The sequence below is a fragment of the Nelumbo lutea genome, chromosome 1 (genome assembly GCF_056320005.1).
Source record: "Nelumbo lutea isolate HS-2025 chromosome 1, American lotus-T2T, whole genome shotgun sequence".
Lineage (NCBI taxonomy): Eukaryota > Viridiplantae > Streptophyta > Magnoliopsida > Proteales > Nelumbonaceae > Nelumbo > Nelumbo lutea.
Window position 1 is genome coordinate 73,719,065 of NC_142684.1, and position 12,410 is coordinate 73,731,474.

A 12,410-nucleotide genomic window follows, 5' to 3' on the forward strand; every position below is an offset into this window, starting at 1 on the left:
TAACCGGTAATGTGATATCGAGCGAGAGCAAGAGGTGGGTTGAAATCTCAAGACCTATTGCAATTGATAGTGTTCTATTGTGACAGAAACCAAAAGAAAGAGATAAACGGAAGAGAAAAGGAAAGCTATAAATGGAAGGAAATATAAATAAAACTAAACCAAGTAAATTAAATGGGATAAACAAGGCATTAGACCCGATGGGTAGCTTTGATGCCGGCCACTGCTAGGATCACGTTAAGAGATCAATCAGGTCCAACCGGACCTACTTTGATACCATGTGAAATTTCAGAGAAATTTGAAAAAAATTGCATTGCTTTGATATAATAATTACATCATATTTATAAACTAAGATAGATCAAACCTATTCAAATTCAAATTCTTAGACTATACCTTGGATTCTATGTAGTCTATCTCAATCCATCTCAAACTCTATCTTAATATAACAAATTCAACCATATCATTATCCTTAACATGACTAATAATTGAAATTGCATTGAACTCTTTTTGCCCGAACACTTTCTTGTTACAACTCCCCCATAGGAACCACATTATGACCACCCCATTAAGAAGTACAAAAGAATTGTTGGCATCTACTTTCCACCATTTTTGCACTGGGAACAACATATCTCACGAAATGTTCCCAATACATGGTTGGGATGTGCTGTGGGGCATTATGGGGTGCAGATATGAACTCACCATGAGTAGTCAGGTGCCATATCAGTTTGTCTTTCATTGGTGTCCCATATAGAGGAAGTTTGATACCAAGGATAAGATTTACTTCTGAATCTGAGAAGGTTGTTGATAGAGCTTCCCTTTCCCATTTCATAGATTCATGGTTAATGAAGGCTGCCACCTTGGAAAATATCCTAGGAAAGGTATTTTCCAGTAAGAATCCGTGCCCAAAGTGAGTCTGGGTTGGTACAAAAATGTCAACGAAGTTTCAAAACAAGTGCAACATTCCTATGTTCAACATCGACCAAGCCAAGCCCGCCCTTCTCCTTGGGTTTTAGGTAACTGGCCTAGGATTCCACGTAGTACCCTTTGCCTCTTTTAGAATTTTCCCACCAGAAATTGCAAAAGATGGCATAATCTCATCATACACCGTCTTTGGGGTTAGTTTTGTCTGCAAGTGATACATAAACATTTCTACTGTCAACATCTTCCCATGAATTTAATATACAAATATGAAAAATATTTTATATAATACTCATACTAATTATATGGAGTAGACTACATGAATTCTATTAGGCCATTCCATTCTGTTCATATAATCCGCATCCATCAATAAATTATACATAAACACAGTAATCATATTATAAAATCTGCTCTAGGTTATGGCCTACATTAAAATTACAAGTACTAGTTTTGGCCTACATTAAATGCAGGACTAATGCGATTCTGGGTCAGTTGCCTTATCCCAATTATATGGAGTTGGCTACATGAATCCCATTTGGCCATTCTATTCTGCTTTGCTCGGTATTATATTCATCATTAAATTATATATAAACACACTGATAATCATATTATAAAATCTGCACTAGATTATGGCCCTGTTTGATGTGTTTTTCTGTGCGGTCTTTTGGCTATTTATAAGTCAAGCAGATCATGCCGCAGTCCTTTTCTGTTTAACTTATAACAGATCTAGCCTGATGTATCAAAAAAACGTGAGAAGCTCATTTTTGTGCTGATTTTGAGAAGCTCCAAATGGAGCTTTTCGCATCTTTCTCGCTTTATTCTTTGACGAAAAAACGTAGAAAGATGTATAGTAGCTAAACTAGCTTCAGATTACTCATATCTTGGTACAAAAGTTCAAGGCATTATTTGACTGTCAGAACTATCAAAAAATCTTCCCAAAAATACTTGCCAAACGACCCCTATATCTTCTGGGCTAAATTAAAGTTCTAAGTACTAGTTCTGGTCTATCAAAAAAAAAATCTATCAAAAAGTACTAGTTCTGGTCCGCTTAAATGCAGTCGTTGGTCAGATCAGAGTTGGACTCAGAAATTTCTAGATAAATAATCTCCAATCATCCATTGGGGATGCAATGAAAGTGGCAGTGCTTATAAGACCATGTTCTTATAGTATTTTACAGCATTAGAAATATTTCCATATTTGTATGCTTTTTTTCATGGAGAGATATTTCCAATACAACACTATAAACAGTTTCCAATGTAGAAAGACCTGAGGCAGAGTGAAAATCCATTAATGATAAAAACACAATAGCTTTAAAAAGCCACAATTGGATTACCTTACGCTGCGTTTGGTTTGATAGAAAATAAGAGAGAATCAGAAAGTGGAAAGTTCTTTAGACTTGGAGGAAAGTTTCACAATCATTATAGAGGAAAATTTTATCACTTATTGTTTCCTTCTTGTTTTCTATCAGACCAAAGACAGCCTTAGGGGAAAATAGGTTCACCATAAAAAGTCTACAATCACTAATGAGTAATGACATCCAAAAGATGGCTTGGGAAACAGCCAGAGTCCGGAGTACCAAAGTCAATGTAAGCCATAAATACTCAAGAGAAAATCAAGCAAGGTATTTAATTGCCAACCAAAGGGTAACATCCAAGCCAGTGAAGAAACTTCTCAAGACCTACATTGCAATTATTGTGGAAGACTATCGGGAGCGACCTAAGCCTCGTTTTGTGTAGCTTCTAGCCTTATTGTTATACCACAAAAGAATAAAAAAAAAAAAAAAAAGTCTAGTTTGCTATTGCTAGTTCTGTTGAGGGAAGAAGACCTACATTGTTGGAATGGGTATATCGAGAGGATCTTCTAATTTTACCATTGTATTCTAAATTGTCTCTATTCCCCTAGTTATTATGTATGTGTTAACAATGTCTTTTTCTTAAGAAATTTTACTGTTATTGAAATGGGGAGAGTAGGTGAAAACCCAGAAATCTCGTTTAAACAGGTAGGTGGAACCGTGGAAGAACAGTTCATACTTTTTTATTAAAATTTAGAAATAGAGTGCACACTGCAAGACGAACTAACACTGAGACACTTTGTTTACTTTGCTTAAAACTTTACACTGTCAAGCTTCAAAGTATCGATCGTGCCAGTGACTTCCAGATGTGTCCCTACAGGGGTTGTATCGGGTCAGCCAGAGGATAATCCGACCTTAACCGGTCTCTCTAAACTGACTTCAAAAAAATAAGTAAAATATATATAAAAAAAAAAGCACCGACACAGCTCGTATCGGTTTGGAACCTTTAACTCTGCATTCATGGCTCAAACTCACCAGCTTTACAAGATTCATTGTTCAGAGTGGAATGGCAGAACAGAATTCATGTAGCAGATTCCATATGGTTAGAACAAATAAAAACTAGATTTAAGTGCTTCAACAGTTACCACTTGTACGAAATAGGTGAAGCCACCCTGTTTTTTGGTATATAACTAAAAATCGATTGGGATTCTTGGTTGAAAATTATCAAATCTTCAATGGGCCATTGGGTCAGGTTGGTTGGAAATTGTAAAATTTTCAATGGGCCTAAACCTTAATGGACTGATGTCAGAAACCCAACTTGCAACCTAAACTGTTTTCTAGGCCCATGAAGCAGAGAGAGAGAGAGAGGGGAGGGTCCCAAAGACTTGGCACGTATCCAAAAGAGTTGCTTTTTATCGGAAAGTTTTTATATTTTTTATCATTTTAAATGGGTTATAAAACTCATGTGGACTGAAAGATTACAAACTTGGTGGATGGTTTGGATGACTATATATAAGATATGTATATATTATGACTAATAAATCTATCATTTTACATCTATAAATTTAATTTTTGGGTACAAGTCAAAGTGTGATTAATTTATTCATTTTTTTTTTATTTTAAAAATGGTAAAACAAACTTGTATTGGATATAAAAATTCCTTACGACTCAAATCCAATTTAAGACCCCTAGATCAATCAGAATTTTTAATAATTGAATTGGACTTCCAAACCCTAAAAACAATAAACTATTCATTTCGGTCGCTTAACCTTTTTCTTTTGCTTCTGCAAGGTGAATAGGCTACGTAATGGGGGATTTAGAAATTCTTTTCCTTGTGCCACTTATAATTGAACCCTATACCACAAATTTGGAGCGTTCCATTAGTAAATAGGGTTTCAACGTCTATCAAAACAATTAAATTTTCTTCTTTTTTTTTTTATCAAAATCTAAGCTAACTTGTACACTTCTAATACTACTATGATGGATTGTTATTTTTCCTACGTTTGTTTATCTGAAAAGTATCTTAAAACATAAATAAAGAATCTGATAAATAAAAAATCTGATAAAGTTTCCAAAATAAACTTTGAAATATTGCTAAGTACATTCTATAAGGAAAGGCAAACTAATAAAACAGTATAACACAAAATTATACAATTTTGGAAAATTAGGCTCCTTCCCGATAAACTTTTGCTTTTGGATTTCGGGCTGTAAAAACAAAAATGAACCAAAAAGTCTTTTAAGCATTTGGAAAGAATTGCTTCTAAAAATGATACTAAAAATTGAGGCTTTGCGCTGTTAGACTTCAAAAGTGGAATCTTCATGCTTATCCAAACTCAATCTAAGTTTTGTCTAAGTCAAATGGTCATTTTTATTAATATGAAATAACGGTAAATATGGGTTCAACTTGGGTGGGCCAAACCTGAGTTCGGACTGTCTCTGAACCTGTAAGTTTATATGGATTGGACTTGAATTTCAGTTCTTAGAATGGACCTAACCCAAAAGTTTGGGCATTTTAATATTTTTGGGTTGGGCCTAGGTCAGGAGTAGCCCATCCCCAACCCAGATGCAAACAGGATTCCAAATTTGAATTTATCCGGATTTCGTGTGTATATAAATATTTGGACCCACATGGCATTACAGTTTTTCAGTATTTACATGTTATAATTCATAGGGAGATGCATACATTTATATTAAGGTTGGGCCTAGGTTGAGCTTAAAACCCGACCCCGCCCGGCCTACTTACAAGTCTCGATCTATTCCAAATTTTGATCTCCCATGCTAGCCATGATCTCTTTCCATAATTGATCATTGCTTGTGGACTTTTCTATAATCTTTCGGTGGCTTTCTGCAACTTAAAACGACACCCTATCCCACTTAATTCAACTGCATAATCTCGCTGACGCTGACATTCATCCTTCCAACAAATGTCTTGCACGCTCAGTCAAGATCCAATGCCCCAATCCATCAATAACCACAATCTCGCTTTAGTCTATACACCCAGAGACCACCAAACTCTGATGTATCTGTGTTTGATTCTCATGTTTAATGAAATCTTAGTGTTATTTACCAAAAACACTCATCTCTCTCTCCCCACTATTGCACGAAAAAGGGTCAGCATTCGACAGAGAGAAATTAAGTTGCTCACAAATCACAAAGGTCATCCATCCACAATTCTGGGAAGCAAAAGAAGCTTATTAGACCAATTCATTGATTCGTTCCAACAACGATTATACAAATATTACAAGAGAAAAAAGGAGAACTGAAGTGGAAGGGGAACTCTCTCACAATGACTCGAAAAAGAAATTTATGTTAAAAAAAAAGAGCAATATACAAGAACATCTATGCTGCTTGTTAACGGGACAGAACTAGCCACCGTGCAATCAACTGTAAATTGACTGCTCACCTTCATCCTCTCTTCTGCTGGGCTCGTGGCTCGTCAATCCCACAACTCCCTCTACTCCAAATTATACACGTAATATGGATTTATAACTCGTTGGGTTGCATCACCGAAGAGCATTGACGAAAGTCGTCAAAGAATCAACATCCCGCTTCTCAGATGGGTACTTGATCGGCCTAGATGAGTGCTTGGGGAAGAAGAGTATTGTGGGGAAGCTCCCCAACTCTAGCTCTTGCCTTGCAAATTCCTTCTGCTCCCCATCTGCCCTGAACTTTCCTACTTTAACTCCTTTACCTGCCAATTTCTCCGCCAATTCTACATATGACCCCTCCATCCCCTGTCCAAATTGAAGAAGATATGCATTTTTGTTATAAGACTCGCACAATTGGTTGTTAATCACAGAATTTTTTTTTCTTTTTCCTTTTTTTGTTTTTTTGCAAGAAATCCAAGTTTTCTTGATGAAATTTACCTGACAGAAGCGGCACCAAGGCGCATAGAGCACAACAAGCCAAGGCTCTTTTCTCTCCTCTAACCTAGCCAGATTCTCAATCCCAGTCCTGCTAAGATTCACCACGTTCTGGGTGTTGAAGATGTCTGCAACGGTGCTACCGGCGTGAGCAGCGGCAGCTTCATTACCATTACCATTAGTGAGAGCGGCTTCGTCTTTGATGTTGCCCTTGTGAAGGCCGCACTCCTTGGCCTTGGCGTCCTCCCACCACCATCTCCCCTCCCTCTCGTGTTGCCCCGGCAACACAGGCCTCGTGCAGGGCTCACACCCAATTGAGATGTATCCCTGAGAGTGCAGTGAATTAACGGGGACGTTCATGGTCCGGAGGAAATTCCATATATCCCGGCCATCCACATTGGCTACTGGGTTCCACTTGATCAGGCTGCCCACCCCACCATCCATCCCCTCGAAAGATGGGTCTACCTGAACGACGGGAATCTCAGCTCGAGTTCCGGGCGATTGATCCTTGCGCTGGCCGGTGATCCAAGCGCGGAGACCCTTGAGGGCTCTCCTCAGGGGCCTCACCTTCCTCACTCGGCAGCACTCCTGGTGTCCATCCTCGTAGAAGGAGAAAAGTCCCTTGCTCCTAACAAGCCCCTGAACTTCCACTGCGTCTGGGAACATGTACTCGATGCGGATGTCGTAATGCTTCTCCACGGTGTCGAAGAACCGGTACGTCTCGGCGTCGAGCCTACCAGTGTCCAGGCTGAACACCCTGAACGGTCGTCCAGTCAACCGAGCATATTCGATCAAGGCTACATCCTCAGCTCCACTGCACAAACCAAGCATAACCATTTACATGTTTATTAGTAATTTTATTGGGAATCTATGGCTCTGCGTGAAGATCCACCTCATCGTCCAGAATCCAGAATCATTACCTGAAAGCAATAGCGATGTCATTTCCGAATTTATCAAGGGCTTTGTCCATAATTTCAAGAGGAGATGCATTCTCAAGTTCTTTGGCCAATTTCTCGTAGTCTTCCTTCTCAATACTCTCTTCAACATTCTCTGAAACCTCTGCAAATATCACGCAAAAAAAAAAAAAAGAAAAAGAAAAAGAAAAAACAGTCAATACGTGTTTACCACAAACAAAAACGTACACGCCATATATATTTGTCCAAAGAAGAAAATCATACCGGGAGCAACGATTGTTGCTGCGTGAGGGACGGTGGAATTGCTCTGTTTTGGTTCGGCGTAAACGGGCTTTACCAAGCATCGTCTTCGGGAAGAATTCACCGCCCCTGACGGAACCAGATGTCGCTCTAGCGGTCGAAAAGAACCGATCTGTGGAGCTGTGGATAGAATATAGAACAAATTAGACTCAAACTCTACATAAAATAAAAAGAACAGTAATAAACTGTAAAAAAAAACGAAAATTGTAAGCCGCAATAAGCTGAAGCAAAGTAAACAGTGTACAATAAAGAATATGTAAAAAGAAAAAAAGGAGGAGCAACAAAACACCATGGATGGGGGGGGGGGGGGAACTCAAAACACCCTCATCCGATCCTGCTACAAGTGAAAGAAAATTATCCGTCCTTTCTAACAAAACCAAGATTTATCATTTTTGCCTTCCGACACTGGTCTTACATGGATTCAAACTCACGACAGAGGTTATTGGTTATAAACCAGGAAAAGAAACTCAAACGGAAAACAAGTTTGACCCACAAATAAAAACACGAAAAGGAACATCAACAAACCCACCGAGAAAAACAAAATTTAATGCCAACAAACCAATCAAAGCTTCGGAGGAGCCCATGACGCAAAACATGAAATTAATCGAGAATAAGTTAAGGAGAGCAAAAGAGCTCAAAAAATAACCGAATGTGCCGCAGGAGAAATGGGAGAAACAAGAAATCAAAGGACGAAGTACCTTTTATGAGCTCATGGGAAGCCAGAGACCGCGAAGAAATGGAACCAGAAATGGCAGTAGAAGAAGCAGCAGCCAACGCCATTCGAGAATTCTAAAGAAGAAACTCTCTGTTTCTCTTTCTCTGTATCTCTCTATTGTTGTGTTGTTATACTCGGTCCGGGAGATTAGCGGTGTTAAATAATTGATTGAGGAAATTACGAATTTCTAGGTTCATTGAATCTGGACGCATTTATACGTTCGAATGTGATTGTTGTTTGTTGACATGTGTCATACTACCATTGGTTCATATAAATTGTGCTGTCGTTGTACGCTTCCGTCACTTGGCAATTGGCGGGCCAGAAGAAAAATAAATATTATTAGGGTTTGAAGCTGAGAGTCTGATAGACTTCCTGGATGGAACGCCAGCCTCCAAACAAATCTTAACAAAAATAAACAAATTAATAATGTAAATTATTTATACCTCCTTGCGATCTTGTTAAAATTAATAATTATCGGGTACTCGGGTTCACGGTTTACCAATTAATTTACTCAACGTTAGCAGTTTCGGGTTTTACCTATTCCACTGTTCTCGAACTCGGACCGGGATGTTGTATCAATGGCTCAGCGAGCCTTCTCGGTTCCGGTTATTTGACGGTTTTCATGAGCTCAATAGTTTAGTCAGCAGACATTTGTCACCTAATTAATTTTTCGGTTTCAATCTGATTTAAGACCCGACTTGTAAGGGGGGTACAAGTAAGGTACCTTTTTTGGGCCTGGGCCCTTGCATTGGCCCATTTACATTTTAACAAATCCTATAAAACTCTAAAAAGACGTTTATGTAATATTTAAAATTTCGTAAAGGTACAACTTTACCTGAAAAAAGAAAAAATTGGGTTGGATTAGGTAGGATTAAAGTTTGGGTTAATCCAACTTGATATTGGATCGGATTTAGGATTGAAACTTTGGACAACCTTCACCCAAACTTGACACATCTTTGTATTTGTATGTATAAATGTTGTATGGATGCATCATCATGGCTCGTAAGTTTCAAAAGAACTTATTTCTTAGGGGCGTTCTTTTTTCGGATTTTAAAAGGGGGAAAGTCGGTCAATAAGATTCTGATTTTCATTGACCAAAAATCGCATGTTCTTTTTTCAGATTTATATGGGGATTAGGGAAATTTTATTTTCCTGGGTATACCCATCTTCTAGATGGGTAAATAACTTTCCCACCTAGGGGAAAGTTGTCAACACTTGAATGGTATAAAATTGTCTTTTTTAATAATGGGTTTTCATGATTAAAATGGTCATTGCCTTATTTACATGAGAAATAAAAGAACATGGATAAATACGCTTACATGGGTAAGTGTTTCTTAAAAAAACTTACCCAAATAACTGCATTTACCCGGATAAATAACTTACTTTAAAGCGAAAGGGGCCTAAGTATAATATATGTATGTATTTTTGATAAAGCACCATATCTTTGTCCTTGTACATGTAACAATGCTACTGTAAATCATCCTTAGCGTCTTTTTGGGAGGGTTTCACATAGTGGTTTCTAGCATTGGAAGGTATGTTCAAGGATCAAGGATGCAGACAAAAATCAATACATACATATATATATTAGAAAATTTAAATAAATCCTAAAGTTTTACACTAATAACAATAAATAATAATCAACTTTAACATTTATTGACAATCATCCCCTTAGATAAGAAAGGTTGTTTAGCCTCAGTTTGAAAGGAATACAAATATAAATATGTACAATGCAAATATATGGTTTTACACTTTACAAATTTATATTTATACTCTTTCCAAACTGAGCCATAAGAATCAAACTACATTCATTTAACAAGCAATTGAAGTGTAATTATAACAAACTAATAATTAGGGTTTAAATACTCTTACCTCCCATTTGTTGTTTTTAATAGGCTATTTTCGGGTTCAATCAACACTGAAACCCTCCAAAACAGCCCCCCTTTTCTGAACAATATCCCACATGGGCCCTTAATCTGCTGATATTAGGTCTGAGAAATAAGAACATTCTGATAAGAAGTTAATAAATTAGGCCAACCTGAACCCAAACCAAAGTTATTGGCCGGCTTAGGATTATGGTTGGGTGTACAACAATTGACCTCCAACCTAACTTAATTCGGCCCAACTTCCACCCCTACTTCCCTGTACATTTGGATAAAAGAATACTCTTACTCTATATTAATTGATGCGCTGAACTTTTTCACCATAGTTTTAAGGTGTAAAATGAAAAGTTAAAAATGATTTCAGAAAATAAAATAATTTGAGATGGTATGGTTATATTTTAGGGTGTCAATGGACCGGTTTTGGATTGGACCTCGTCCAATATAAAATCAATTTGGACGGATTAGACAGACCAACAAGATATATTGGATTAGAGCAATTCGATCCAAAATATTTATTAGATTGGATTGGACTAATTCGGTCCAAAATATTTATTAGATTGAATTGGATTAAACCAATATTGATCAATTAATATAAAATAAGAATATGGGTGTCAATGGACCTGGTTTAAATTGAAATCAATCTAAATCAAAACAAATTTGAATAGATTGAACGGTCCAGGCACTGAATTGGGCCAGTCCAAAATATTCATTGGATTGGATTGGTCCTGGTCCATTTATAATGAACTCACATTGGACTGGATCGGATTGGACCAAATCCAGTCCAATTGACACCCCTATTTATATTTGGCGTTTATAAACTAGGACACTCCTGTTAATTTCTATGTATTTTGAGGGCAGAAACTGATACTTATTCGTTGTTATGGCGATTTTGTTAAAATACCCATTTCCATTCAACTCGTTAGATTAAAAAAAAAAAGAAAAAAAAGAAAAAGAAAACCAAAACAAAACAAAACAAAAAGAAAAAGAAATAAATAATTCCAGATTATCTCCTAAAGCTAATTTGTTATTGGTCATAATGAATATTATATTATTATTAAACCTATTTGAAGTAAATTTGACTAGGTCAACATTTTTTTAAGAACCACGCTGCTGGTTACTGTTATCAATGGTCCAACCATATGGTCTGGTCTGAGTCTGACAACATTAGTAGGTGCTCTGTTGGTGAGGTCACTGAATTTGTGGGCCCTCAAAGATGCCAAAGGCCCAAAGCATTCACTATCATGCATGATAGTTTTGGTCCAACTTGCCGAGCTAATAATAAGCCAAAAAAGGAAATTAAAAAAAGGGAGGTCCAAGTCCAACTTTCTCTCTGCTTAAACCTCTTTATTTATTTATTTTTTCCTTCAAATTGTCATTTTCCATGAAAATTTGGTTTTCGTCTAACCAACCAGACAGATATCAGTTATTGACCTTCCACTAAACCGTAAGCCTCTTCGATTAAATTTGACAATACACAGTAGGTCTTACGCTCAGTCACGACTCTCAAGTATTAGCTCAGCTATCTACCGGCAAAATTGACCTGAGCCCCGGCCCATGGCGTGCTGAGGTTCAGATAGCCCAAAATTGCTGGAAATCTAAATAATTCATTCTTTAGGCTGCGTTTGTTTGCAGGAATTTTACATTTCAGTCCAATTTTATAATTGTTTGGATGAAACGTAAATTACCACCAAAACATGTCGAATTTTACATCAATAATTGAAAAAGGAAAAAGAAATTCTCTTATAAAAACGATGTAAATATATATATATATATATATATATATATAAATATATATGGATAATCGCCACTTTTTAAACCAATGAGTGCAAAATTCCAAGAGTACAGAATTAGAATTAGAGCACATTTAAATGCAGCCAATATTTTTCATTACGGTTCATTTAGTGGGGGGGAGAGTAATAGAAATGAAGGATATAGGGGTATACAATAAAATCAAGGCAGTGTACAAGTGGGGGCGTTTAGGTGATGCATATTCATGGTCTGCAAGGATTGTTCCAGGAAAATGGAAGAAAACAGGGCTAAAAAGTATCTTTGAACAAATGAAAGGTGACGTAGAAAGAGGAAAACTAGCACCAAGAACCGCAGCCGCTATGACCTTGTAAAGGTAAAAGCGTAAGACAACAAAAGAAAAAAGATGAAATAAAATAGAAAAAGGTGTTTGTGATTTTGTGCGAATACAGATGATTTAGGGGTGTTAACACTTAACACTACTTCTCACTTCTCACCCTGTTTAGCTTTTGTCCTTGTTGGGGGGTTCTGATTAATACCGATAAGGATGCATCTATTGATATGATACAACTTTGTGTCTCTGGCCCACTAAGTACCCATAAAAGAGAATTACTTTGGGCCGTGGGCCCCGGAAAGATACCAAAAGCGTTGATATAATCTATAAAATGTGACCCAGTCTTATGCCTTCATTCAAGGGTGGGTCCTTGGCGCAACGATTGATCGGAGTTTAAATCCAGGCCTCACATTGGCGAGAACCGTATGCACTGGGTTGCCTTAATAACATAC

At 37.3% G+C, this 12,410-nt stretch overlaps 1 protein-coding gene across 1 annotated transcript; it reads right to left on the bottom strand.

Annotated features, from left to right (window-relative positions):
* Window positions 1-5,377: 5,377 nt before the first annotated feature.
* LOC148875350 (5'-adenylylsulfate reductase 3, chloroplastic-like) lies at window positions 5,378-8,186 on the bottom strand. The gene is made up of 5 exons (XM_088965587.1): window positions 7,982-8,186; window positions 7,248-7,403; window positions 6,990-7,128; window positions 6,073-6,883; window positions 5,378-5,940 (listed from the first exon to the last, which is right to left on the bottom strand). The coding sequence occupies exons 1-5, from the start codon at window positions 8,061-8,063 to the stop codon at window positions 5,710-5,712; spliced, it is 1,419 nt and encodes a 472-aa protein (XP_088821713.1). The 5' UTR covers window positions 8,064-8,186; the 3' UTR covers window positions 5,378-5,709.
* Between the last annotated feature and the right edge of the window lie 4,224 nt (window positions 8,187-12,410).